Source organism: Rhinopithecus roxellana, chromosome 6, assembly GCF_007565055.1.
Source record: "Rhinopithecus roxellana isolate Shanxi Qingling chromosome 6, ASM756505v1, whole genome shotgun sequence".
NCBI classification, from domain to species: Eukaryota; Metazoa; Chordata; class Mammalia; order Primates; family Cercopithecidae; genus Rhinopithecus; species Rhinopithecus roxellana.
The window spans coordinates 38,150,333-38,178,320 of NC_044554.1; the positions used below are offsets into that span (position 1 = coordinate 38,150,333).

General features: G+C 39.3%; 1 protein-coding gene across 5 annotated transcripts; it reads right to left on the bottom strand.

The window, feature by feature from the left end:
- Positions 1-103: 103 nt before the first annotated feature.
- Positions 104-27,988, bottom strand: VSTM2A (V-set and transmembrane domain containing 2A). Of its 5 annotated transcripts, XM_010357347.2 has the most exons (6): positions 27,500-27,988; positions 25,518-25,684; positions 23,369-23,419; positions 20,217-20,553; positions 16,270-16,479; positions 104-2,050 (listed from the first exon to the last, which is right to left on the bottom strand). In XM_010357347.2, the coding sequence occupies exons 1-6, from the start codon at positions 27,576-27,578 to the stop codon at positions 1,962-1,964; spliced, it is 933 nt and encodes a 310-aa protein (XP_010355649.1). In that variant the 5' UTR covers positions 27,579-27,988; the 3' UTR covers positions 104-1,961. The 5 variants fall into 5 exon arrangements, with proteins under 5 accessions (XP_010355649.1, XP_010355651.1, XP_010355652.1 ...); XM_010357349.2 differs by lacking the exon at positions 16,270-16,479; XM_010357350.2 differs by lacking the exon at positions 16,270-16,479 and having other exon boundaries at positions 104-2,172.

The following is a 27,988-nucleotide window of genomic DNA, read 5'->3' on the forward strand; positions in this document are numbered from 1 at the left end:
ATATATGCAATCTTTAAGGCCCAGATAAACTTAATAGATGGTATATATCTTACCATTATTTTATGCATTTTTAAGTATTAAACTTTGAAAGAAAATACATTTCTAGATTAATAAAATAGCGCAATCAAAACTTTTATTAATTTTTCTCATTAAACTGAAATGATAAACCAAATGAATGAGAAAAATGGCAGTAAAAGATTTAGCATGAAATATTATTTCTCAGGTAATGTCAAGAATATTATGGAAATATATACTTGCTTATAACTGAATCAAAGAAAATGAATTTACCTTTGAAAAGCAGAGGTACTGATTGCCTTCAAGCTTCGGGTTATAGGACCTTAGGCTGGGAGCTGATGGCCCCACATGGCTGATCTTCTGGTTTTGTAATGAGAGAAAATGGAAGAATCTCTCTGGAAGGAAAACTTAGGTCATTTATCTCTCAAGCTATATCTATTCCATAATGTATATGGAACACTTTAATAGTTCTGCCTATCTTTCTTTGCCAGAGTAGAAAACAGGTTCAAAATAAAATAGTCTGAATTATCATAAAGCCAAAAATAAGAATGGAATATTTAAAATTATAATTCACTTAACCAGTGAAAACTGAACACATTAATCTTATTTAGTCAGGGACCTGCCATCATCTTTTGCATATTGTATTTAGCCAACAACCAAATTTTAATTTTTAATTAGGCGACATTAAAATATAATTAGCAGCAAATAACAGAATGACAAAGGTACAGAAATTCATAAAGGTCAAAGGAAGCAGCATTTTTAGCCATAGCAAGAAATGTTCTAACATGAATATTGGGAATTATGGTGAGAGCTTCACCTTCCCCACATTCACCTCCAAGGCAAATTTTCTAGAAGTAACATTTCTATTTGACAAGAGTATAATGATGATAATACAGAAATAGCTGTCAAAACCAGAGAGTGTACATTCTTCCGAGTCAAGAGACTCTCAAACCTCAATAAACCTTTATCCCATGTATAAAGGAACATAGCAAATTCCAACTTAGCACAGACGTAACAAAATTAATTAATCGATCAGAGACTGATACAATTTTGAATATGCACTTTCCAGAATGAAGCAGAGGACAACAGAGACCATCTGCAGCTGTCAAACCTGTGGAAGTGAAACAATGGATTACAAAATTCACGCAGTGTATGAATTATCAACGAAAAACAAACACTTGGTCAAAAAAAGTTGGTCAGTGGCCCAACACGTAGATATTCTTAAGTATATATTTATATATATAATGATAAAAATTAGCTTGCATGAGGGTCGCAGTACATCTACTTTGAAGTTATAGCACATATACTATAAGCAATTTACAGAATTTGTCAGGTTTGCATATACAGGGATTGCAAAATGAATTAAAATACATTGAAATATAGAACACTCAAAATGTAGTTCTATAAACCTCCTAGGATTGACGGAGATTGGCCATAACCAGCACTTGCCACCATTGAACAAGAACTGTAATCAAGGAAAAGAAGAAAAATCCAAGAAAAAAGGGGAAAATAAAAAAAAAAAATTCTCTCTTGTGTTACTCCTTATTTAAAGTAATGTCCTCCTTGTTGACTTGCAGTGTTGATAGTTTTGTTCCTGCCCTAAAAAAGGGGGTTTTGTTTGATGATAGCTTCTGTTCTGTAGCCTTTCGATCTCTGTTTGCTTCCTGAAGATACTGGATCCTTTAGTAGGAAATCAGTGATATCCATAGTAAATATTCCCTATCCTGATGACATTCAGGCCAACCCTCGAGCAGTCAGTGAGATGATTTTAGTCGCCGAAAGAAAAGGGAAAAAAATAGATCTTGCTATTAAAAAACGTTCTATCGCTTCACACTAATTCTCTTAAAATAAAAGATCAGTGTTTTGCCAAAGAAAATATGATCAACAAAGCATGTGATAGCCTCTTCATTTATGCTTCCGGAAGCAGGCGCTCCTTGTGTAGTGAATTAGAGTACAGTGGGTGCAGGGTGGTGCTTGGAGTTTAGGGTCAACTTTGCTGTCCGCTCCGTAGATTTTACAGGCGATTTGCTCTTTGCTTTAAGAAGAGAAAGTGATATTGGAAAAAAGTCAGCACTTTAGATTAAAGCAAAGCACCCTTCACAAAGCCACAAACAAGAAGCAGGACAGAAAGTCCATGGCTTGTAGCTATCCTCGCACCTGCGGAAGAAGTTATAAGATATTCGCTCATCTTGAAGATTTCCAACGCTCCTTATTAGGCTGTTTTAAACACATACATATATATATTTAATTAGCTCGCCAGCTTGGCTCTGGTGCTCATGAATGTCTTGGCATGCACTGCAAACAACAACACATACAAAGGATTTCAGTCCCAGGAAGTTGGTGTTGTTTGTTTTGTCTGTTTTCAAACAATGCCATCCCATGGCTGGGAACACTGAGAGGGGCAAATCCAGATACTTTTCCCTCAAGTAATTCCTTGAGGATCATTCCCTAAAGTCATCTGGTTCTTCCTATAATGGTACCTTAAAACACATCCCTTTTTTTTCCTACTGCGTGAGCATAAATCCACAGGGCATATGACACAACCTGAGAACAGCAGGTTCCTCAACGAAGGGGGAACTTGTTCTAGGGTGGGTGCATTTGGGCATTTACTTTTAGAGTGAGTTTTTTTTTCCTCGAAATCTTGGAGAAAGTTAGTGCTATCAAGAATTGGAAACTCCCGAAAGAGCTCCAAGATTATCTCAGGGAAGAAATTGTAGTTTTGCATTTTTTTCTTCATATATTTTATTCAATAAGCTTCTAGCTACAAATGACATATTGAATACATTTATTAGTAAAGAACAAAAATGTGATGAGGATCAAAGCATTACCTTCTTTCATCTTTAACTGGACAAAGATTAAATGTGTGTGAAGGGGGTAAGCGTGGGGAAATGCAATCTTTTGAATACTTCATCTAAATCATGTTTGTGTCCACATTAGCAATGATAAAAATTGTGGCAGAACCCCTTTTTCTCTAAAAGTCACTGTATGTAGAATAAATATTTGGGGCTTCCAAAGTAGCCATTTAGTAAACTCACATTACTATATTTCTGCTAGGTTACCTTAGTGTTGTCATTGATTTGCCTTACTGGTAGGAGGGCTATGTATTTACCAGTATACAGTATCTGCTCACAGAAACCTAGTGACTGGAGGAAGACTCAGAGGTTAGTAGTGGGGCTCTGCAGAATGGTCCTCTATTCAAGTTGGGTGACAAGTTTCAAAAAATGCAACTGTGATAGCTCAGTTCACATGCAGTTCTAAGTACAGAGATTTTACAAGGAAAATGTACACAATCTATGTAGAACCAATAACATCAGAGCTTTCCAAAATTAAACACGTATTCTCATTATCTTTTGAAGAGAAACTCTTTGACAGGGATTCATTTAATGAAAAAAAAAAAGAAAGAAAAATAAATTATTAAATGCTTCCCCAAATAGGTAATGGTTCTTGATTTCACACAAAGTATGTCTGGTATTGAATACAAGTTTTAAAATGATGAAAACAAATATAACTTGGTAAAATAATTCACTATTTAAAATGTATTTTGTGAAATAATGGTTTTCTTTTCAACATGGGCGTTGCAGATTGGCTCGAATTTGTTGAAACTGCACCATAACTTATGTCGTCCCTTTTCTTAATTAATCAACCCTTCATAGGACATGCCCGATCCCATTAGCCCAGTGAGATATTATGGAAACAACTGCTTCATTTTGACCCACCATTTCCTATCATACTATATCCAGCATGTGCAAGTTAAAGCGTAATTTACATGAGTATTATAACTAAAAAGAAACCCAATGATGTAGTGTAAAGAATATTTTGAGCCTACTAAAATTTTGAACTTCCATCAGACATGTAATAAACTATTGAAGCATGGTACTTTTGTTTTCAGATTGTAATCATTCAGCCACTCTAGGTGCATAGCATATTTTTAATTAAATGCAATTCATTTTCACTAGGAAAATTACAAAGATTTTTTCCTATATAGTGAATTCTAAAGCAAATGTGTATTGTCATCAAATCACTGACTGTGTTTCTCTCCTTTCTGTTTTTTATGTCTTGAATGAAAAGATATGTACTTCTTTATCTTTGTATGCCCAAAGACTTTTAGAAGTGACATCTGAGAATATAAAATGCTATAATTTGTCCTGTGTAATTTTAACAAATAATCATCATAGTCATTTTCATTCAGATTTATGCTAATTACATAATGCCATTACTTCTTATCAAACATGCTATGGTTTATTGTATGGAAATATTAACTTTTATGTAACAAGTAAACTTTGGCCACTCTGTGCTCATTTTACAGATAGAAATGCTTTACTTTTGTGAAATACTCAGAGCCAGGGTTGCCATCAGGACCCCTGAGTTCTGATTTCCTCTGCTGCCACTCACTTTTGAGATCTTAAATGAGATACTATTTCCCCATGTTTCCTAAAGTGAGCATAATAACTGTGTAGAATTGTCTTATTCTCATCATATTAGTATGCCAGGTATTGTGTTGTGATAGGACTGCCTGTTTTGTTTTATTTGATTTCTTTTGTTCTCTGCTGAGGCCAAGCAGGATAATCTGTTATCCCCTTAATACAGTCACACGTTTAAGCAACTATTGCCCTCAGATAATTGCCTGTCCATTTGTCTGTTCCTAGTAGCTAGTTGTAATCTCTCCCTCCTCTGAACTTCAGCAGTATTTTCTTTTGCTAGGTTCTTTACCAGGCCTACACTGTGTGTAATTAATCATATTTGTCTTACCTCACTGATTATGCTATTAGCTCATTAAAAGCAAGGAGTAAAATTTTTTGCAATTTTAAAAATTACTTATGTGTAAAGCAAGGCCTTGAGAGTTTTCAAACTTTACCCCCAACATAAAATGCTCTGTGAAGAAGAAAGGAAGATGCTATTATCTAAATTATGTGAAGAAAATTTACAGGCAGTAGGCTTAGATGAAGATAGGCCTAATAGGACCTAGAGGTTTCTCTTGGACACAGACTGCCATTTCATAATGTCCTTCGACATCTGTTTAATCATGATGCCTTTCATTTGCTTTGTTTCTATGCTTAAAGATTTTCATAGTGCTCTCGCAAGTGTAATTCCCCCATCTTTGTAAGGCGGAGGAGGTGTTTTCTTCATTTTGTAAACGGAAGAGTCTGAGAAGTCTTAGAAGTCTAAGCAGGGCAGAAACTTGGCTTCCATTTCTCATCCTTTTCTCTTCCTCATGCAAGAGTGGTGTGGGCCTTGCCTCTCCTGAGATGCAGTAGGCAAGCATTTCTCAAGAGAGTGTGACAAACGAAAGCCCGACCGAGGAGAAACATGGAAAAAACCTTCCAGGTATTAACTTCACTATGGTTATGATTTCAGAGAATAACAGAAATTCCATATATTTCATTACCAAAAGAAAGTAAAATTAAAAACAATCAAAGCATAGTAGTTGAGACCTTGGCAGCCTCAGCAGTCCGGCGGAAACGGTGTGGGGCTGCTCCCCTCAAGTGGACTGCCTGTTGCCAGCCAGAGAGGGTCACTGCCTGGAGAGGTCAGGGTCTGCTTCTGCGTCACTGCCTGAGTGCCACCAGCTCCTGTTCTCATGCCTCTTGCCCTTCCATGCCCCCTCATATGTCCGCCAGGTAGAAGTGCGTGGCTGCCTTTCAGCACCTTCCTTTTCAGTTTAGACCTCCGTCTGTGCTACCATTTTTTCCCTGCGTCTGCAGTCACCAGGCTGGGAGACAGTGGGCAGGCTGAACGGTGCTGCATCTCTCCACGTGCCCACATCTTACCCTCCAAAACGGCTGAAACTATTGGGGACCCGCTAGGTGCCAGGCAACATGCAGGTAGGCACTGTGCCTCCATCATATTGGTTAATCCTCACAACAACCCTGTGTGACAAATATGCAGATCAGGAATATGTAACCCAGCAATGTGAAATAACTCATCCTAGCAGGGAGCGATGCAAAGACACAGAAATGAAGAAACAGCAGTGTGGTCCATCAGCACAGAGCAGAAATCTACCGCTTTCTGAAACCCCCTGGGGCAAGCAACCTTGCTCCAATATCCCGCATTTGTTAAATTGAGATGCGCAGCTGTCATTTGAATGTATACTCATCTTTTCAGAGGAAATGCACCGCATATAACATAGTTTGCATATAACATACTTCATACTTGATATAAAACTTAACTTTTCCCCAACTCTGAACTGATAAATATTGAATATGAAAACATTACCAGCCTCTTGGTTTTTCTATGCATTAATAAAACGTAAAGCTTGTTTGTTCTTCGCAATGTACCAAATTTCTTATGATATAACAATATTTTGAACTTTTCATAGCATAGACTTTTACAGCTTACAAAGGTTCCTCTGAATTTATTTAAATATTCATTTAATACCTGGCTCCACTATTATTCTAGCATTCCTTCTTCTTTTCAGAAACCTCTTTTCCAAGCTTTTTATTCAAATTTGGTAGTCTGGGCCCAGGAAAGGTTACATTGATGGATCAAAGTACTATCATTAGTTAGTGGCAGGTGGGGGATGAGAACCAGACTTCTGGGCTCCAAGAAAGATCCCAGAAGGGGATGTGGGTATTTAATTCAAAGTGCTGAGTGAAGAAAATGAAATAAACAACTTATTCCATGTACATTTGACCAGTTCTCCAAATATCCACTTTCTCTTGGCTTTGAATATTTTCTGATGGATTAATTTCCTATGTAAATACAAGTTTAGTTGGCTTAGATATGGGGTACCATAAGTATTTTCAGGGCATTGTTCTGCAGAGTTAGGCCTGATTCCTGATTGGCTTTTCTTTTCTTTCTCTTCTTGTTTGGGTATCTAATGGAATCCAAAGGAGCAAGGAAAAAGAAAGAAAACATTTTCTACTCCCACCCGCCACCCCACTGTGACTGCGTGGTCTGACTCCAGAATCCTTGTTTTGTAAAAGTGAATATGAGTGAGGGTCATAACAACAAACTTAAAAATAGAAATCCTCCAACAGTAAAAGTAGCAACAGTCAAATACTTTTCTGTCTGTGAAGAAGTCCAGCTTATGAGGAACTGAGTGTCCATTACAGCTCTTCGAGTACACAGGCCCCTTCAACATATTTCTCATTTATTACAGGTGCCAGCTTCAGAAATGAAAATCGCTGTGTGAGAAAAACTGAGCTAGCTTCTAATGCAATTTTTATTCAGGTTTGAACATACTAAATCGCTGTTTAAGGGGAAAGGTCAAACAATAGAATGATTTTATCCCATAATTTTTTGAGAAGAATATCTTTTTATTAGAATGCTTATGCGTCCGGTGCCAATTTCTTCCAGAAATCTGTTTTTTAAAAGAAATGTGCTTCACTTTGACCTAATACATAAATTGCCTATTTAATGTGCTCCGGCATGCTGGTAGCAGCTGTTTAAATTTCCTTTCTTGCTTTCCTTTAGTCAGCAAATTTACAGCTCTGTTCTAGTTATGAGGGCTCTTACTGTAGCTGAGGGAGAGTGCAGTTGCCCATGAATGCAGGTCTACAGGACAGGGTGCATGGGTGCCACTCCATTCACCAAAGACCATTCTCTTCTGTTGCTTAGAATCCTCCTCTGCAGCTGGCAGGCCTTTCTACCTCCTGCAGCAACTGAAGAGTGGATGTGTGCAAGCAATGCTGCCTTCTTCCTGCTGGGGACACGGCACATCTGAAAACAGTACATTTTCATGGTAGCACACCCATACAAGCAAGAACTGATTTTGTGCAGATGGGATGATGGTTATGATAGAAGCTGCCAATAATTTTGAACACTTATGATTTCTTTACCTCTGGCTATGATCCCAGGAGTTAACCATAATCATTTTACTGATAGGGAACTGAAGCCGAAGGAGATTATGTAACTTACTGGAGTTTATTCAACTAGTAGGTGGTACAGGTGAGACTCAAATCCGGATTTTGTTTGACTATAGAGCTAAGATGGTACAAATATTTGCATCATAATTTCATATGGCAATTCCTCACATCTGAAAACTTTATACTTTTCCAATTCTGCCTATTAAAAATATATAGAGATATGAATGGCTTTGGCAAAATGTAAAGGAGAACAATATAAATTGGTGGAAAAACAAACAGAAACCTTTCCAAGAATGAAATTCTAATACTGCATATATTTAATAACTGCTTTAATGCGTAAATAAGAATGATTTATAATTAGCGCTCTATTTACTGGTATATAGACAAATGTTGCTAAAATGCTTGAAACTATTTAGTCACAGAGTTTAAAAATGCTTCCTGCCTGTCTGCTTTCATTATTCATTAGCATTCTCTTTATTAATCATGTATAGGTAGCTATTAATCCAGGATTTATTTGAAAAATCACAAATTTCATATTAGGAATTCCACATGTGGTTTTGTTGCCCTGATCATGAATGGTGCTAAATTTGACTAAGGGTTTCAGAAAGTATATTCAAGATGGGGAATGCAATAGAGACAAATGGCATCCATGTGCACTGGCATCCTTTCAGCGATTGTGCACCCAGAGCCCTTCCCTGGCTCAGTGAGGACAGCTTGCCCTGAATTAGGAAGCCAACAGAAGTGCATCACAGCTAGTATTGTTGACTACTAACTGAAAAGTTCAGAGAAAAGAATAACTCGTGAGTTGAGGAAACAGGGATCAGTTTGGCTGAATATCTGAGAAATCGCTCATCAGTTGGTGAAATAAAGAATACCTCTCCTTATCCACGTCCTCTTTGAATGTTGCTATAGACCTCCACCGCCAATATTGTCAGAGAAAAATCTCTCATCAAAGCAGGAAAAACATTTCATATTTTTAAAGAAATGGCAACTGAGGAACTCAGAGTGAAAAAAATAGAAGAAAAAGAAAGAAGGAAAGAAACATAGCTGCAAATATGTGATTTTGTTTCCCATATATCTTCTTAGATAAATTGAAAAATAAAGATATAGCCATGATTTATAAATATAAAAACTAAAGACCAGGAGCGGTAGCTCACCCTTGTAATCCCAGCACTTTGGGAGGCCGAGGCAGGCAGATCACGAGGTCTAGAGATCAAGAACATCCTGGCCAACATGGTGAAACCCCGTCTCTACTAAAAATACAAAAATTAGCTGGGCACATGCCTGTAGTCCCAGCTACTTGGGAGGCTGACACAAGAGAATTGTTTGAACCCGGGAGGTGGAGGTTGCAGTGAGCTGAGATCATGCCACTGCACTCCAGCCTGGGTGACAGAGTGAGACTCTGTCTCAAAAACAAAAAAACAAACCAAAAAACTAAAAAACGAATTTTTATGGTTCATTAATGTCTGACTTTGAGGAAGGAATTATTGGAGGACCTAATGTCAATAGGACCTAAAAAAGCATAAATTATATGGCTTCAGAAAACATACCTGTTTTAACACAAGGAAAATGTCTTAAGATTTTACCCATATTTTTTCGAAGTTTGAGCCAGTGGCTTTACCCTTTTCCTTAGTCTAGCCATTTCAAGTTTTCTTAATTAGAATGCTTTATTAATTGCCTTCATTAGTAGAAGTTATCTTCTTAGCTATCAGCATTAAGTAATTAGAAATATTTGAAGCAAGATTTTAAAAATTCACATCTCATTTGTCAAGATATACAAATAAAAGGACAGAAGTAAGCCATTGCCTGGGATTTGTTCATCAAACTTCCCAGACATAATTTGTCATTAAATATCATTTTAAATAAATTAATATTATCATCATGAATATGTAATGAAGGATAGTCCAAGGGATGTTTTTTAATCTTTTCTGATCACTGCTACATAGGCAGTCTTGAGTTGTTTTCTTAAACATTCACCAAATTACATTAAACTTCAAGTATATTCTTAGCAGTGGTATTATCCTCAGAAGTGTTTTGCACTATACATAAACCAAAACGTAATTTTCTATCCCTAAACATTTAACTCTAAGTACATGCTAAACATAATGCTAGATGCTGCAATAACACCTAAAGTTCAAGACACAATTCCTATCTTCACAACCTTTATAATATTTTCAGATAGTTTGAAATAGAGTGGGGTTTTAAATTCTAAAGTTTTTTTTTCTATTTAGTGGTTGTGATTCTATTGCTCAATCCCTAAATGTTGGATTTTTCAACTTAACTATTTACAATGCTAGAAGTTAGAAAATTGCCTTCATAGCATATGAATTTGTTTAATCAGAAAAACTAAAGGTAAAAGATTATATGCATGGCTGAAGAACAGGCTCCTCAGGGTGTGTCTGTAACAGAAGCATCAAAATGAAGCAAGAAAAACACTGATCTCATAACAGAGCCCTTCACTGCACAGTGCTTGATACCTTTACATTTGAACATTTGAAGTATTTCACTGCATTATTTAACTTCATTAAAATGTTTCTCTTTGAAGATAATAATAAAATTGCTAGACTCAATTTCATCTTTAAAATTTTCTCTACAGCTTCATATTTGTCAGCTTCAGGGACTAAGAAACCACAACTCCTAGATTTTACTATTTGCTTTAATTCAAGCACTGTTTAACCTATATCAGGTATGTTTTATACCTATAGGATTCTGAATTCATGCAAAAATGCTCTCTCAGAGTCTGTTTTGAAGCAGTTGCATTAAGTAAAACATAATACTCATTTATAAATCTTCCTGTGTCCAATTTCCCTTGATACTCCCAATGACAATGCATTGCTCCTCACTTTGATCTTCCTTGGAATTGGGGGCTGTGTGAATCATCTCATTGACAGGAAAAACGATTGCATGATATTTTATTTACTTGTATGTGTTTGATTTATTTAATCAATATGAATTCATCAAGATCACACCTATTTGCTTAGAAAAACAAGACTAACTTGATGGTCAGATTCTCCACCCAGATTCCAGGAAATAAGATATAATAAAATACAAAGTTCCTAATTTCAATGCGTTTTCTGAGTAGACCATTTTCACAACAGTACTTTAGGTACATATATGTACATGTCTAGATATTTTTAAGATTTTTGTCATGAACTCTATAATTATACACCATTATTTTACTTTGCTTCACTTTGTTGAAATATTTTATGTGTTTGCTAATTTATTTTCTCTCTCATGAGACAACTGTTTACCATTTTTTAATTGGAAAAAATTTAAATTTTCTTTTTCTACTTATAACAAAGTAATATGTTATCATTGTACAATGTTATAAACAAGCAAAACAATAAAAAATTAAAAATAATAACATATTGACTGCTGTACATTTTCTTTTTTTCTTTTATTTTTCTGTGCACATGGCTCAGACTGATTTAAAGCTTTGTACGCTACATTTTTTCACTTTAAAGTTTTGTATCCTATATTTTTTCATGTGATGTTATGTACTGAGTCCTTTCTAATGTCTCTAAACATTCTTTGAGAATATGATTCTCGAAACTGCTTAATGTTCAATGTATGCTTTAACACATTCAGTAGGTAACTTGCCTTTTGGTCATCTGTGTATTTTCAGGTGTATGAAAAACTCCGTGATAAGCATTGCACTTCATGACTCACTATGATATCCTTGGAATTTCCTCCTGGAAGTATAATTTCAGGGACATATGGGCTGCATAATCTAAAGCCTCGTGACGACTCTTCCCTGACAAATTTTCCCTCACAAGGGAAGTACTGATTCACCACGCCAATGGCAATGTAGCAGAATGTCTGATTCACTGTAACCTTTATGATGCTTGTTGATTTAGAAAACTTTTGCCAAGATTATATCTGTCAATTTTTTTTAATGACAAAGGGTTTTGACTGGGACTGCATCAAATCTATAAATACTTCTGAAAAACCTGAGATGCTTGCAATTCTGAGATGGGCCATCCAAAAACAAAGCATTGTAACTCATTTATTCAAACCTAAACTCTCTCAATGAAGTGTTTTAGTGGTCATCATATTCATACTACTGATTTGCAGCCATACTTTTTCAAAAAATGATTATATATTTTATATCTTTTACTTGTTGCTACTATTGAGGATTCAATATTATTCCTAAAATTATTTTCTACTTTGGTGTTGGAGTTATGTAGAAGGTTGACCTAAGTTTATACTTTTATCTTAATTTTATTCATATTATATGATCACTTTTAATATCTCTAAGTGACTAAGAGTGGGTTATAAAATCATAGCATCTGTAAATATTGACATTTATTATTTTCCTAAGTATGACACAAATATTTCCTTGTTTGATGCTTTACTTTTTAGTTACATATTATTTAGTTAAATAAAAATTTAAAGTTATAGCTAAATATTTTCACTTGCAAATTATTTTGTAACTTTTAACCTCCAAAGTCACAAGTATCTTATTTTATGTTAATCTTCCTATATTTGATTTTTATTTTCTGCTTACCTTTTTAACTGGTGTTCATTTGGATATATATTGTAAACTGTGATTATATGTCTCCTTTTGGCATTATTAATTAAATAAATCCTTCATTAATTGTTACATTTTAAAATTCATTAGATATTATTTTGTATAATTTCCGAGCTTTCCAAGTTTGTTTTTATTTGCTTTAATCTCTATTCATATTTCTGTTTCTTTATTGTCCTCTTAAATAATAGTTATTTTGTAGCATATTTTCCTATCTGGTAGGTAAAGAGATAGAGAACTAGGGCATTGCTGAGCTCACTCACGTGCTAGGTTTACTCTGCTAGATTTTTAAAATTCAATATTTCATTTAATGCTAAAAATGATCCTTGGCAGATAAGTATTACCATATCAGTTTTATACATAAGATTTTGAGGTTCAGAGAGATTTTGTGAGCAGCTCACCCAAAGTAACATGCTGGCAGATAGCAAATCTAGGAATCAAATCTATAGCTACCTGGTACCATAAACTATGAAATTTTTATTATTAATTTATATTCCTATTTCATTTTTGTCTCTTTTTAAGTCTTTAAATAATACTCTAACTTGTTTATGTTTTCAGATGTATTACTAATTACTTTGTGATTTTAAAAACTCAGAAAACCTTTTTTGAAAACTTGAATTTAATTAAGATGAGCACCAGTTTGTATAATTATGGCTTTAGAATACTTGTTATTTTTTCAGGTTGCAGTTTAAATTCTTAAAAATACTTTGGAATTTTATCATGTTTTATAATAAAGATCTAGTTACAACCTTGGGCAAGACAGCTGGTGGCTAATATGTTGTGTTTCTTTAGAGGAAAATTTATCATCAATTAATGGCATTGTGACAGAAGAAAAAAAAGAAAGCTCTGAAATTATAAACCACAAAACATAAGCCAGAAATGGAGATCTAGTCTTCCTTCCTTAACCCATCACTTCCACACACTCAGGAAGGAAAATATTTGCCTAGAAGAACCAGGTGGTAAAAACCATTAACTCTAATAATTTCATTGCTGATAATGGTACATAAGCATATGCAATAATAGTCATATTTTTACAGCAACTAGCCACCGTTTATTCAGGGATTATTAAATGCCAATCTTCATATGTACATTGGCAAATTCTGTTTCATGTCTCCTTAACTACAGAGGAACTAGTAGTCACAAGCAAGCCTTCTTGTGGCCAGTTATGAATGGAAAAGCCCATCCAACCTACAGCTAGGCCTTGATATTCTAGGCCCAAATAGTTCTGAACTTCAATGAGTAAAATTAAATATGGTTTGCAGGAGAATTTAACCAGTATAGAATCTTAATCTACATAATTCTGGTTCAAATACAGCCCTAGCAGATTCTTTGGCCTGTATTATCCAAATCATTCCCTCATATCTATTTTTCGTCTTATTCATAGACACTTGATTTACATAGTTGCCATTTATATGATAGAATTACAATGATCAAATTAATTTAACCTGTGTAAGCAGCCAAGTTGGATCATTTAAACAAAAATCAGCAGTAAGGGCTGAATTATATGACTGACTCTACCTCAAAGCAGTGCATCATTTACTCACATATTAAATGAGACAAGCAATCTTCCTGCAAAGACCCTCAGCCCCTCATCTCCCTCCTCCCAATGGCGTTGACATCCCGTGTTAAGATGAATCCTGCTGAATGTGGCCACTCTGGGCTCCTTAACAGTCAGGTTCATATCACGGTGAACACACAATAATTGTATTTCGGAGTTCAGAGAATCAGCATTCCTGCTGAACTACTACAGACTCCACACATGGAGACACAAGTACCACCTTCACTGCAGCCAGTTTCCTTACAAATATCAGCTGTTGATCACAGGAGTGAACAGATTCACAAAAGTCCACCCCAACACTGGAAACAATAAGAGCAACAGAGCAGAGCCTCTAAAAAAAGAATTTTGTAGCATGACACAGATAGATATACAGATATATATCTCATAGTAAATGATAAGAAGAAATATTTTTTACTCTGAAAAACTTCAAAAAGCCAATGATTCTTTTAACTTTTGGAACATAGCATGCTTATTTCTGGTTCTACAATGATGCTGGTTCAGTAGGCACTGGGTGGAGTCCTGGAATATGAATTTTTAATAAGGTCCCTGACAAGTCTGGCATAGGTAGGCTGCACGACTCACTTTCAGAAACACTGTTTGGGAGTCTTGATCAGTTCTGGAGTAGTGGCAAAATTATCTAATTTCGAAAACATAATTATACAAAAAAAAAAAAAAAAAAGAACATCAGCCCCACTTGTTCAGGGCACATAGAGGAACTGCAAAAGCAAGTCACGATGTTTGTAGCCAAGAAGTTATAGTTAGGGTGATCAACTGTCCCGGTTTGCTTAAAACTAAGAGGTTTTCCAGAATGTGTGACTTTCAGCACTAAAGGTTCAACAATATAAGGCACAGTGAGGGCTTCAAAGTAAGTATAAACAAATTGCTGAGAACTTGATGAGTAACCAATTCTGACAAAGAGAAAAGGGGAAAGCTTTAATAAAGGAGTTTTCATTTTTGTAGGAACTCAGCAAATAGGGAAAGGAAACAGCATTTGCAAAGCCGTAGAGGTAACAAAATATCTGAAAACATTCCTGCAATACCAAATGGAAAGACTGAATGAGATTAGTAACCCAGAAGAAACAAGGCTGGAGTTAGACTACAAAAACTAATGTTGGCACTTTGAAAATAATAATCATTTCATACATGCTCTGTTGTGATATGTCCCTTGTATTAGAGTTAAAACAAGAAATTCTTATTGGAATAGATTGGATTAGATTAGGAAAATGAAAAGAGCCTGTGTTGACAATAGACCAGTATTGGTTAGAACAGAAAAGATGCAGTTTCTCAAGGATGTTTTAGGGAGACAATTACTAGGACAATTCAGTGTGTCAACTGACAGAAGAGATGAGAACATTTTCAAGGCTTCCTCAAGACCAATGACTGTGATGAATGCTATTAAAACAGTTTGGGGTCATAGGAGGAAGAACATTTCTTTTTAGTGAGAAAGCTAAGATAAATTCAGTTTTGAATATTTGAGTTTTAGATGTCTTATCTGAGTATCTACCAAGAAACAAACCTCACTACAACCTAGTGCCTTAAAATGACAGGAGATCATCATCTGTCTCTGTTCTGCGTATTGTCTGTGCTTAGCTGGGCAATGCTCACTTGGGCTCCCTCATGCTGCAATGAGACAGTCACTGGAGCTGTGACTGGAGGAAGGCTGGAATGGCTGGATACCCAAGGTTGCTTCCAGGCTTGCACACCAAGGGCCATGGCTGAGCTTCACTCAGTAAGGTGGCTGCACTGCCTCCACAGTGGCTGGCCTCCAGGAGGGCTCAGCAGGTACTGCCTGCCCCTGTAAAGGATAGGTCTATAATTGGCACAGCTCACTTCTTCATACTTTATTGGGCAGAGTGGTCACAGGCCAGCCAATGCTCAGGGGAAGGAAAATAGGCTTCATTGGGTGAGATGGAGACAAGTGTGCAGACATTCTTACTCTGCCACAGTTCTTGCAGGACATATATGTAGATGCTTTGGGGTCAAGAGTGAATATGAGTCTGGATCTACAGAAATGAGTCAGAAGTACAAAGGTGAATGGAACAATTTTCTAAGAAAATTTAGCAGTCAAAACCATGGAAGTGGATGAGAACATCAGGGAGTTGACAATGGGAAAAGAACTATATTTAAGAGAGGAATTTAGTGGGGGAGGCCAGTAAAGGAGAGAGGGCAATGCTAGGAGCCAGTAAATAGGGGACCAGCCAGCAAAGAGAAGAGAGGTAAGAGTGTCAGGAAAGAGTGATCAAGGGAGAAAGGTCACCTAGAGACTGGGAAGGCTGAGATGTGAGAGGGCGGGGAATTGGAAGCAGGAGACACCAGTGACTTGCATGACAGCGTTGGGAGTACAAGTGACCTGGGCAATTGACCTGGAGGAGTCAGCATGCAGCTCTGCACGCCAGGGGTTGATCCACGGCCAGGTTGGGGAGGAGGAGCAGGAAGCTGCTTCACAGTTCTGTGTGACCTTGGGAAGGTGGGGAAGGGGTCAGTAGAAAAAAATGAAGACAGAGAGAAGAAAGGAAGGACTGGTAGAGGTGGTCTGTGGAGGAGATGTTTGACTTCTGGAAGGATTGGAGACACTGGATGAGACAGGAAGAAACAAGTAGAGAATGGCTTAGTATATTGGGGTATTTGGGGGCACAGTGGAGTGGCATTGAGTCCTCTGTGCTCTGCAAAGAGGAACCTAAACCACCCCATCCTGGTCAAGATCCTGGGACTTCCACAGTCAGTTATGCTTGGTGCCACCCTCCTCTCCGAAAGGTCTTTCTTCACCATATTTGCTTGTGTGAGCTCTCCCTGTTCTCCAAGCCCCTTCATCCAGGTTGCCCTCCCTGACTCCTCCAGCAAGAAGCAAGAATTCACCTTCTCAGAACATCTATAGAACATTTCTTCTGCTTCTAACTTTATGTATTGCTTTCCTGATAACATCATATTTATTGGCATCCTCTCTTGATAAGCTTCTTGCAAATAGAGCCAAAAAAAGTGGGCAGAGGGGAATAGGTTTGATATGATCTAAGTTGGTCATGGTACACAAAACCAGAGAGTGTTCAGAACAATTGAAGACGGCAAACTTTAAAGGGATTGCAACAGCCAAGTTTTGTTTATCTGTTTGCCTAACCATTTTGCTTCAATATTTTGTTTTAACTGTTGATCACAAAGTGGAGGTAGAATTCAAATAATTTTACAAGTAAAGGATTCACAAAGATAAAAAAGAAATAATTTTAAGTGGGAGGGGAAAGTCACATGCTCAAAAACTGTTGGAAAATACCTTAAATAATAGTTAGCTTTATCTTGTGATAGGTAGGTAGACATAGACTATCTTTTCCATCTTCCTCTATTCATGTAAATCTCTGCTCTAGAAAAACTGGTTAAATTAATTGTATGAAAATTTGAAGATTTTATATAAAATTATTTTCAGCTAATATGTTTTCCTTCATAAAACAGAAATTCGACAGAAAAATAGTATCAATTAAGAGGTAAGTGCTTCAGTTTAAATAATTTAGTCAACTAAGTCAAAGATTATGATGAAAAATAAAGGGTCAAACAGGCCAGCTTTTTGTGACAGAGGTTGACTATGACAGTGTCCCATATACCATAGATGAAGGATGCCTCTTTGTGTCAAACAATAAAAGATAAAAGGCTAGTACAATATAGCTATTGACTTCCAAAAGTAAGATTTTGATTTTTGTGCCTTCACCACATCTTGCCTTTCACAGAATAATGAAATAAAGATGCATGATAAATGGAATGTACAAATATTTTGTTTTCTTGCAAACTAAAATACAAACTCCTTGAGGAGAAGAAGTGTGTCTTCCATGTTTGCGTCCCTATGCTTGGTATGTGAGTTCCTGGGAGGGATGGAAAGTGAATAAATGAATGAATAAATGAAACATGGGTATTGAAATAAGCTTTATTTGAATATAATCTGAAAATTTTAAGGCAAAAATCATAAATCAGGATGTGGGTATTACAGTGAATATAATATATAAATATCCACCTCAGATACTGAATTATATATAATAATTGTGCAAGTATAGGAACTTACACATAAGTCAGTGGCTGGGCTGCCCCAGCTTCTGAAATAGAAATTAGAAAATGTCGATAGAAGTATATAAAAATATTATCCAGTATTCACTGGTTGGAAATATTGAAATTAAATATTTTGAGATATTTCAGGTTACTCTTTGATACAAGCAGATACTTTTAGTGAACAGGACTTTTAATGAATATAAACTTCATGAGTCATTTGTTTCTCTCCTTCTATCTTTAACTCTGGAAAAAGCAATTTTGTATCTAACAGCAAGGCTGGTAATGGGATGAGAAAAGAGCAGTAATTTTCATTTGAAAATTGTTAGAAGAGATCTAGAGTTTATCATTTAGCACTAATCACAGCGCTAAGAGATATTAAAATAAAATAAATAGATAGTTTTAGATTGCATTATTAAACCCCAAAAGCTAAGAAAATATTCTAGAAATAGATAAAGCATTTCACTGTACCCTTGGAATTCTTCACTTGGAATAGATAAGCTGTTTGATTTTATTCTGCCGAACAGATTGATGACATCTAACTTGGAACAGTCTATGTAGGGTAATATTAATAATTTCACTTCCATGATTGGAGTTCTTGCTAATTAGGTTGTAAACTGTCTGCTTAGTCTACTCTGTAATTTTGCCTGTAGTGTCTAACTTCTTTTCTGATAATGTGAAGAAATCTTCCTGAAATAATAGTCACAAAGTTGTAACCATCATTTGGTTACCATTATAATTTAGCATATACCTGTGTGTTTTGTGTGTATGGATACACACACATATGTTCCAGCTATATTAGTTTGTCCTTTAATTTGGGAAAGAGAAAAGATGATAAAGAAAAAAAATTAGACAAATCCACACACATTGGGCTTCACAGAGGCTAAGCCATCTATTCATCAGACTGACATAAATTGCAATGACCAAGGCATGCCAGGAGAGTTGCTCATCTACATTATAAGGCAGGGCAAACTCAGAGAACCCTAATCCAAGTGCCCTACAAATATGCAAATCACATCCATTAGGAAGTAAAGCATTAACAGAAAACCTATTTTGGCATACAGTATTTTAAAAACATTTAAAAGCATTGTTCACAAGCAAGGACTTAAAGATACAAACCTGTATGTATTTCTACATGTATATATATTTGATATATATATTAAAGTCTGTATTTGATTAGGATGATTTCTGAGATGTGTGTGTGTACGTATTCAGGATGATATGAGATGAGATCTCAGAAATCATCCTGGTGAAGTAATGTGTGTGTGTGTGTGTGTGTGTGTGTGTACGTATTCACGATGATATGAGATGAGATCTCAGAAATCATCCTGGTGAAGTAATCAGACTTTTTAATTTAATGACTGAAGAGGTCTTAAATAATACTAGCAATGTAATTTTCCATTACTGATGGTAGCATCAATACTTCTTCAGTGATAAAATATAAAGGGAAAAACCTAAAGAAGGATGAAGTCGGTATGTTTGTGCTCCCTTCATCCCACGTCATGTGTTTGAGGAAAGCGTGATGGCCGCGGGGTTGTGCAGGGTTCTGCTCATTCCACGAAGCCTTTATCCCACATCAAGGTTAAAACTTCTATGCATTTCCATTGGCTGAATGACTGCATACATTAATGCCATTCAGAACAGCTTTAACTTGCACAGCTGCCTTCAGAATCCTGTGACTAAGCTTCTAAATTGGCCTGGAAGGCACATTCACAGGAGTTGCCTTATCTTTGCACCACCTACTGTCTTCAACCCCCCTCTGTCCTTCCATTATCATCATCACAGGCAGCTGAGGTTTCTCCTTCAAAATCAAATAGTCCTGCTTGGAGGACTTGGAGAATAGTCCTGCTTAGAGCTATGGGTCGCTGAAAATGCATGATATGGCATGTCTCTCTCATTTACATTTTGATTAAGTGAAAGCCTCTTAATTTGGGTCATTATCGATACATAAATCTGTAGAGAAAATGAACATGCATTTGTAATGTAACCAACATTACATGATTTATTGTTCTTATAATGTGTAAATACAGAAAGGAAAAAAAACCAGAGTCCAGCTCTCAGATGCCCTGGAAATGCAGCACCACTAGGGGACTCACGGGGCGCACCCACATGCTTTGAGCTCTGAGTGAATCGGTGCAGGCTCAGCAGTCACCTCTCATAATCACTTGCACTGAACTAGGTCTCCGATTTTAAAAACCATCATTCACAAATCTGTCTACTCTATGCAACTGACCTTTCTGTGGAGGGTTTGTGAATGGTAAAATAAAAGGCTCAAAATGGGTTTCCATACCTGATTGTGGACTTTGTTTGGGCATTTTGGCTACCGCTTGAGGGCTGGAGGTGGAGTGCGTTCGTTGGTTGGCAGAGCCATGGATGCTGCTGGGGACAGCTGCGGAGACGTTCTTGCGGGGCTTCATATCCTGCAGCCACATTGGAGAGGCTTCGAAGGCCTGCATTCTGCGGGCATGGCTGTTGGCATTGACTTTCAGATAGGCCTGGGCCTTGTGTTCCTGAAGCTCCCCGTAGTTGGCATCAGTCACCCTGCACTCGTATAAGCCTTCATCCTTTTTCCTCACTTTGGAAATCTGAAGCTTGTGGGAGATGTCATTGCCTTGGACTTTCACTGTCTGAAAAATTGCAGGTAAAAAAAAAATAAAGTGCTGCATCAAATGATTTTGTTCCCATTTTTTTCCCCTGAGCTTGCTAACATTGGAAAGCTAAAGGGTCTTAATGGCCCCATAGCCATAGTGAAGGAACTTTTTATTTCCTTAACATCACATCCGAAGGCCTTGGTTATCCTATTCCACCAACCACTGCACTTGCAGACTCAGGGGATAATTAGTTCAATGCAGCCAGTGCCAGATTCTGTCAGCCATATGCCCCCCATTGTCCACATGCCAATAGCAGCTCTGTCATTTTTCCATCATGGGATTGGCCTTTCCCTGCTTAACTCAGTTCAATGAAGCACAAACCGGTAAGGCCAACTCTATAGGTGAAACAACCTCTTTCCTTCCCTGTGGGCTATAAACTAACCCCCTCAACTCTGAGACATCAAAAAAATATTTTGTTGGTCATGGGTTTGAATGAGAATGCACTTGTATCCCCATACTGGGATGACTACTAAAGGTGTTGTTAATGAACTTGGATATTAATATTTTTTCTTCTTAAATTTTATATGCAGTCTTGCCTCTAGTCATGGGGTGGCATGACTTGGGGATACAGCTTCCTATTACCTGAAGTCTTGTTGCTCAAAGTATGTATCCCATGCCATTATAGGGACTTTATGCTACAGAGACTTGGGATGCCATCGATAAAACATTGGCTTGATTTTCAAAATTGAAATTGGCTTTCTTATTTCTTCTAATAAGTTTTATTCCAGATTAATAGCAAGATCAGATATCTGGTAGATATACTAGATATAATATATGATTTTCTATTATATATCATATATTATATATATAAGCATCTTTGTCAGAACAGTTAGGTTTAATACATAATCACGTGTTCTTCATAACTGAGACAATTATAGGTTTCATAAGACATTTGGGTTTCAAGAATTTGGTTGATTTTGAAAGATACAGAAAAGAAATGAAGGAGGCTGAAAGTTATTTTTTCTGCTAATGGCCACTACACTACCCTTTCAAACAGCCATAAATTATTAGAAAAACCTGAGAAGCACTCATCTGTTTTTACATATAGAGGTATATATACAAATAATTTCCAACAATTGAACCCTATGGGTTTAAGTGTATATAAAATTACATATAAATACACTAATACTATAAAAATGGAAATGAATACTTCCACATTTATTCTGGGTTAAATCTCCTAATAAAGTTTGAGGTAGCTAGAGTCTTTATATTATTATCCCATTTTATAGTTGAGTAAACTGAGGCTTGGGGTGTTTGGGTCAGTGATTTTCAACACTGAGTGTACATTAGAATCACCTGGGGTGCTGTTAAAAATACTGTCACGTGGAGTAATACAGAAATATTAAGTCTGCACCTCTAGAGGGTGGAGCTTATATCAGTAGTTTATAACAACTCTCCTGGGAATTCAAAGTTAATAACTGTTGGTTGAGAACATATGTTCAAGGTCACACAGTGGGTAAACAGGGAACAAACTACTTTCTGCCTCAGTTTGTGTCTAAAACTCTCTTCCACTCATTAACTTTTATGCACTATTGGCATAGGTAATACCATCAACAGTTGTGTGTGTAATCATGTTTCTCATTGTATGCATCAGAGGTCAGGATGTATGAGCCTATTTTTGTTACTGGCCTTTAGATGATAGGGGGACGGGTGAAGGCTGAAGGAAGAATAGTCACCAAGCAATCTATCTAGTTATATATGTATGTGAAAAATAAAATAATTAAGAAAAAACTAGATTTCACCAATAAAGCTTTTCTAATATTGTAGGAAAACAACAGTTTCTGTGATATAAGAATAATTGAAGTATTCTAAAAAGTCAGTAATTTTATGAGTTTTAAATCAGAGTTTATGGTTGATATTTCATCTTTGTCATTTTTTCTTCCATGTTGAGATTACACATTTAGATCTCAGAATTAGATACTATGTACAATATATTTGTACATTTTTAGTTATGATGCAACTCCAATCTTCTACCACTTTATGCTATTGTAAGAGCCTTAAAATACATTTTCTTTTAAAGATTTCTAAAAACAAATAATAACGATATGTTTATGCTTAACAGATTTCTTCCTTTTGTATTACATAACTATTTCGTTTCTATTTATCAAATGAAGCAGTATTATTAATATTAACTGATGCTATATGGCTTCATTTGAGGTAGAGTAAAAAAATAAGACTTTCATTTTTTAAATTTTACACACACTTATTAAAAGTAATAAGCAATAGAGTGGAACTGTAAGTTTACATTTTCAATAGGTCAAGCTCCTATAATAATGGTTTTACATTTATATTGGCTTTTGGCATTATATTTATATGATTCTGAATAACAGCACTGGAAATACATTCCATACATTAAAGTGACATTCAAAATTTAGTTGCTTAATTTAATCACAATTTCAGTATCCTGTTGGATGCTTTATATTTTTCTCCCTAAAAGTATTTTCCTCTGCTAGTGTTTTACTTTCTACTGAAATATAATTATTTCCATAATTTGAATAGATGTTAGCATTGTATTTACTCTTACTGTTAGGTAAGTTACAAAAAGCAATGAAAGTGTCACACAACTTCTCTGGATAGCAAACGATTCTCTAGAATGTTTAGATATTTACGTGACTAAAATATGTAATTTTCTTTAGGGACTCTAAACGTGCTTCCATTTGTATGTATCTAGTGAGGCAAGCAAGGGGCACCCGGCTGTCCTGCAGCGCTGGCAAGCTGCCTTCTCGGGGACAGGGAAGGGCTGTGCGTCCCGGGCCTGGGCCCGCGGCCCCCGGCGCGCCCCCGCACTCACGCTGATCTTGGTCCCGTCGCTGTCCCGGTCTCTGTCTGGCAAGAGCTCCACCTGCGGGCAAGGAGCGAACGCTCAGTCCCGCGCCAGGCCCGCCTGACCGCCTGCCCCAACGCGAGCACAGCCTTCGCGGCTCCGGGCAGGGCCGTCAGGATGACATGGGGACAGGGGAGCGACCAGGGGCGTGGTCACCCTCGTCCAGGCCCCTACCGCACCGCCCCCACGCTGTCCCCGGCGTGCCCTACGCTGTCCCCGCGCCGTCCCCATGCTGTCCCCTGCGCCCTCCTGGCGCTGTCCCCGGAACCGTCCCGGCGCTGTCCCCGCCGCTCGGAGGCTGCGCTCCGAAGGCTGGGCCGGGAGCCGCAGGGTCTTTTTCGCTGGCTGACCCGTGCGGACGCTGGCCCGGAGGTGGCGCAGGCGCCGGGGGTGGGGCGCCGGCGTGAGTGAGGGTGAAGTGCCCCGGGACGAATTTCCGCGCCTTTGCCCCGGCTGCCATCCCGCTCGCCGTCCCGCCCCGGGGTCCTGGCCGCAGATTCTCTTGCTGGCTCGCAGGGGCTCCGGCTCTCGCTCAACTACGTCTCCCTTCTCGCCCGGACCCCCTTCCCTTCTCCCCTCCTCCCACTATTTTCCTTTTCCTCTTCTCCTCCTTTCTCCCCCTCCTTTCCCACCTCCGCACCCTCTCTCCTGCCTCTTCCCAAGTCACCCTCCCTCCCCTCCATGCTCCCCACTCCAGTAGTCCCTTCTCTCCTGCTTCCTGTCTTCTCTTCTTTCCCTTCTCCACTCTCCTCCTTCTCTCTTCTCTCTGCCCCTTCTCTACTCCCTCTCCCTTCTCTCCCTCTCTTCCTTTCCATCCCTCTCCTTTCCCTCTCCCTCCTTCTGTCCCTTCCCTCTCCCTCCCTCTTTCCCTTTCCTCTCCCGCCCTCTCTCCCTTCCCTCTCCCTCCCTCTCTCCCTTCTGTGCCCTGTCTCCCCCATCTCTCTCCGTCTCTTCCTCCCCGCTTCCACCTCTCATTCTCTCTCCTCTCCCACCCCTTCCCCCTCTCTTACCTTTCTCCCTCTCTCCCCCTTCTTTCTCCCTCTACCCCTTTCTTTCTCTTCTTTCTACCTCAATCCTCTCTCCCTTCCTTTCCCCTCCCCTTCTCTCTCTCCCTCTCCCTCCCCCGCCTCCTTTTCCCCTACCCTCTCTCCCTCTCTTCTTTCTCTCTCCCTCCCCTCTTTCCCTTCCCTCTCCCTTTTCCCCCCTTCCCGTTCTCTTTCCCTTCCCTCTCCCTTTTCCCCCTTCCCTCTCTCTCTTTCCTCTTCACTCTCTCTTCCCGTCTCCCCTTCCGTTTCCCACCCCTTCCCCCTCCCCCCTTTCTTTCTTCCTCTCCTCCTCTCCTTCTCCCCTCCCCACTCCAATTCGCCCTTCCCTCCTTCCCCTTTCCCTTCTCTCTCTCCCTCTCCTCACTCCCTCTCTCCCTCTTTTTCCCCTTCCCTCTCTCCTCTTCTACCTTCTTTCTCCCTCCCTTCTCTTTCCCTTCCCTCTCTTCCCTTTTTCCCCCCTCCCTCTCTCAGTCTCTTTCTCCGTCTCTGTGCTTCTCCCGGTCTCCCCCTTTCTTCTCTCCCTCTCTCCCTCCTCCATTTTCCCCTTTCCTTCTCTCTCCCTCTCTTCCCGACACCCCACGTATCTGTTAGATTTGGAGGTGAGAGGAGCTGGCCGCTCTGGTTCTCTGGTTGTTCAGCCCGGGAACTGGGGTCCCAGATGGTGCCTTGTGCCCCGAGAAGGGAGAGGGGGTGGGGCGGGGGGTGGAGGCCGCCCACCGATTCCCTTCCCCCTCCTTCCGTCCTGGAAAGGGGCTCGCGGATGTCCCAGGAAGTGGCAGCGCGGTAGGGGCAAGGCGGGCATCTTCCTAAGAACCAGAACTTATAGGAGGAGGCGCTTACCAGTTTAACAGGAAGAAAATGGGCAGCAGGACTTCCTTCTGGGTTTTAACTTCGCGTCCCCAGGACAAATTCCCTCTCCCTCCCTGGAAGCCCTGGGGGTCACTCGCTTCCACAGAACCCCGGCGGATCCCCAGGGGTGCCCAGGCAGCACCTCGGCCCTCAGTCCCGGGCCGGACACCCTGAGGACCCGGCAAACGAAGGGGAGACGCGGGGTCGGCGGGCTCCGCTACCTGCGCGCCGGCCCCCTCGGCCCCGGGCTCCATTTCCTCCGGCCCCCGCAGGAACCACCACTGGATCTCCAGATACACCGAGGCGGAGCCGCTCTGGAAGGCGCAGGACATCTCCACATTCTGCCCCTCGGTCGCCGTCACGTTCCGCGGAAACTCGGTAAATTTTGCTGCAAAACAGAAAGGCATCCTTTTGGAATATCCACACCCCTCTTGCCAGAGTCTCTTTCCTTGAGAGCTCGCTGCATTTTTCCTGGACTTAAATAACAACAAAACCCCTCTCTTACATCCTCGGCTTCGTCTGGTTCCCCCAGCCCCCTTCCTTTGCCTCTTTCCTGTCTAACTTTTGGTATCATACCTAAATCACTATGTTGTTGATCAAATCCAGATAATGGAAAGGTTAACAAGCTTGCCAATAACTCTGTTAGCCAAGATCCCCGCAGGTAGATCCAAATACCTTTTGTCAGATTGCAATATTCCGCAAAATTTACTGAGTTAGTGAGATACAATTTAGACAATCTGTCAAGTTGATATATGAGGAGAGTCTCTTGCCTCTAAGTTTCTAAACAATCTACCACTAACTGGATGTTTCATTTAACAGAGTAGATCATGATTATCTGTCAAAATGCACATTCCTGATACAGCAAAGCAGTTATTAGCAATACCAGTGAAACATGCCTGCAGCAGTGAAACAAGTTGCACACTTTATAAACTGTGTATGTTTCCTTCTCTCCAAATTAACCTTTATTTGTTCCCATCAAGTCACTATATTTCGGACTGCCATACATCCTAGGATGTAATGATCACACATCTAGGCTGAGTTCAGATTAAATATTATTTAGAAGTCACTATGGCGATGTTTCTCAGCCTTTTCATTACCAACCTTGACACTGCTAGTTTGCATGATTCATGAAACCATGGTGAAACTCACAAAAATATAATGTTTCCTTCCCCCTAAAGGCATTTCTTGAACATGCATTGCTCTTATCTTGTTACCAACATGGTTGTTCTTATCTTATCTAAGGGGCACTTTGCAAAGAGCTGATGGTTCCCTAAAAGTAGTCTTGGAAAGATTTGTATGGCCAATGGAAATGCACAACCACAATGCACACTTACGGAGAGGAGGGCTGTGAGGACTGCAGAAATGATTTGGGGTGGATGCACTCCTCCCCCCGCTCACCTCACCCCGGTTTTAAAGAGAGACGTGGTCTCTTTTCAACATTTTATGAAATCCCAAAAATAATCTCTAGTGATATGAAACTGTATTTATACCTAAAACAGGGAAGCTATTAAGGAGACATTCTGATCGGAAAAGGACTTTTCTATTCTAGCTGGCAGAAGGAGTATGGCATTTCTGCTTGCAGAAGTGATGCAGTCTTTTGGCAGCAGAGATGTGATCTGTTCATGGTGCTGAAACGACCACTGCAGCCCACGAAGTCCTGAACAATCGGGTTCAGCAGACTGCTGCTGCTTGTCATGCAAGTTGTGGCTTTTTATGGGTCCTCAGAGGAGTCTGTTCTTTGATAAACACACATACAAAAGGAGTCACAGGGACCTAGAAAAGGGAAACTCTAAGCCCAGTCTGACTACACAAGGAAGAGGCACTGGTAATGGAGAGTCCCCATATCCAGCCTTGTGTGTGTTTGTGATGATTATGTATGCATGAGTGGCTACCCTGTGCATGCACACAGATAGAAAGCGCACACACACACGCGCACACACACACACCACATCGACCCTGTGTTTGTGCTCACCGAGGAGCCCACCTCATTGTCAGGCACCAGCTAGATTTTCTCTCCAGCCTGGCTTGTCTACAGTTTAATAAACTTTAAAGAAAATCGTCAAACAGAACACTATTTATACAGCCTAAGCCCACTGTTACTTGCTAGGAAGCTTATTCTATCTGCCTGTCCATTCTTTTTGAGTGTAAGAAACACACACACACACGCGAGCAAATGTATATTTGCCATTGAGCACAGACTTACCGTGAGAAGAAAGCCCTTGTTGTACATATAAAACGGAAAAGAAAACAAATCCAACATACGCCAAAAAGATCCCCATCATTCCAAAAAGGGAGGTGGGGGGGTCACATCAGTGTAGCCAACAGCCGAAAAGCCCTGAAAGAAAGGCGTGCGAGTGGATGGCAGGCTCTGTCTCAGAGCCCTGGGCGAGACACTGCAAACATCCTGCTGCTTGCTCGGCGAGGGCTGGCTGTGGGGAGAAGGGACTGCGATTCTGGAAGGTTAGAACCAGCTGGCTGGGATTCAGCGAGGCTTCCAGCGGAGCCCAGGCTGGAATCGCTGCGAAGTGTCTCGGCTGCCTGGCTGCCTGCTTCCAGCTACCTGGCAGCTCGTCCAACGTCAGCCCGCCGCTCCGGCTTGCGTGATCACTGCCCTCCCTAAACACGGAGCCGGTTTGGGAAGTGGGGAGTGGGCAAGTGGGGCGGGCTGAGGACTTCGCCGGGCTCGCGGCGC

Coding starts and splice junctions, on each gene's coding strand:
- VSTM2A (XM_010357347.2), bottom strand. CDS start 27,578: ATGATGGGGATCTTTTTGGCGTATGTTGGATTTGTTTTCTTTTCCGTT. Junction 25,685..27,499: donor ACAAGGGCTTTCTTCTCACG/GTAAGTCTGTGC, acceptor TCTGTTTTGCAG/CAAAATTTACCGAGTTTCCG. Junction 2,051..16,269: donor CTGCATGCTGACTCCTCCAG/GTCAATTGCCCA, acceptor CTCTTCTTAAAG/CAAAGAGCAAATCGCCTGTA.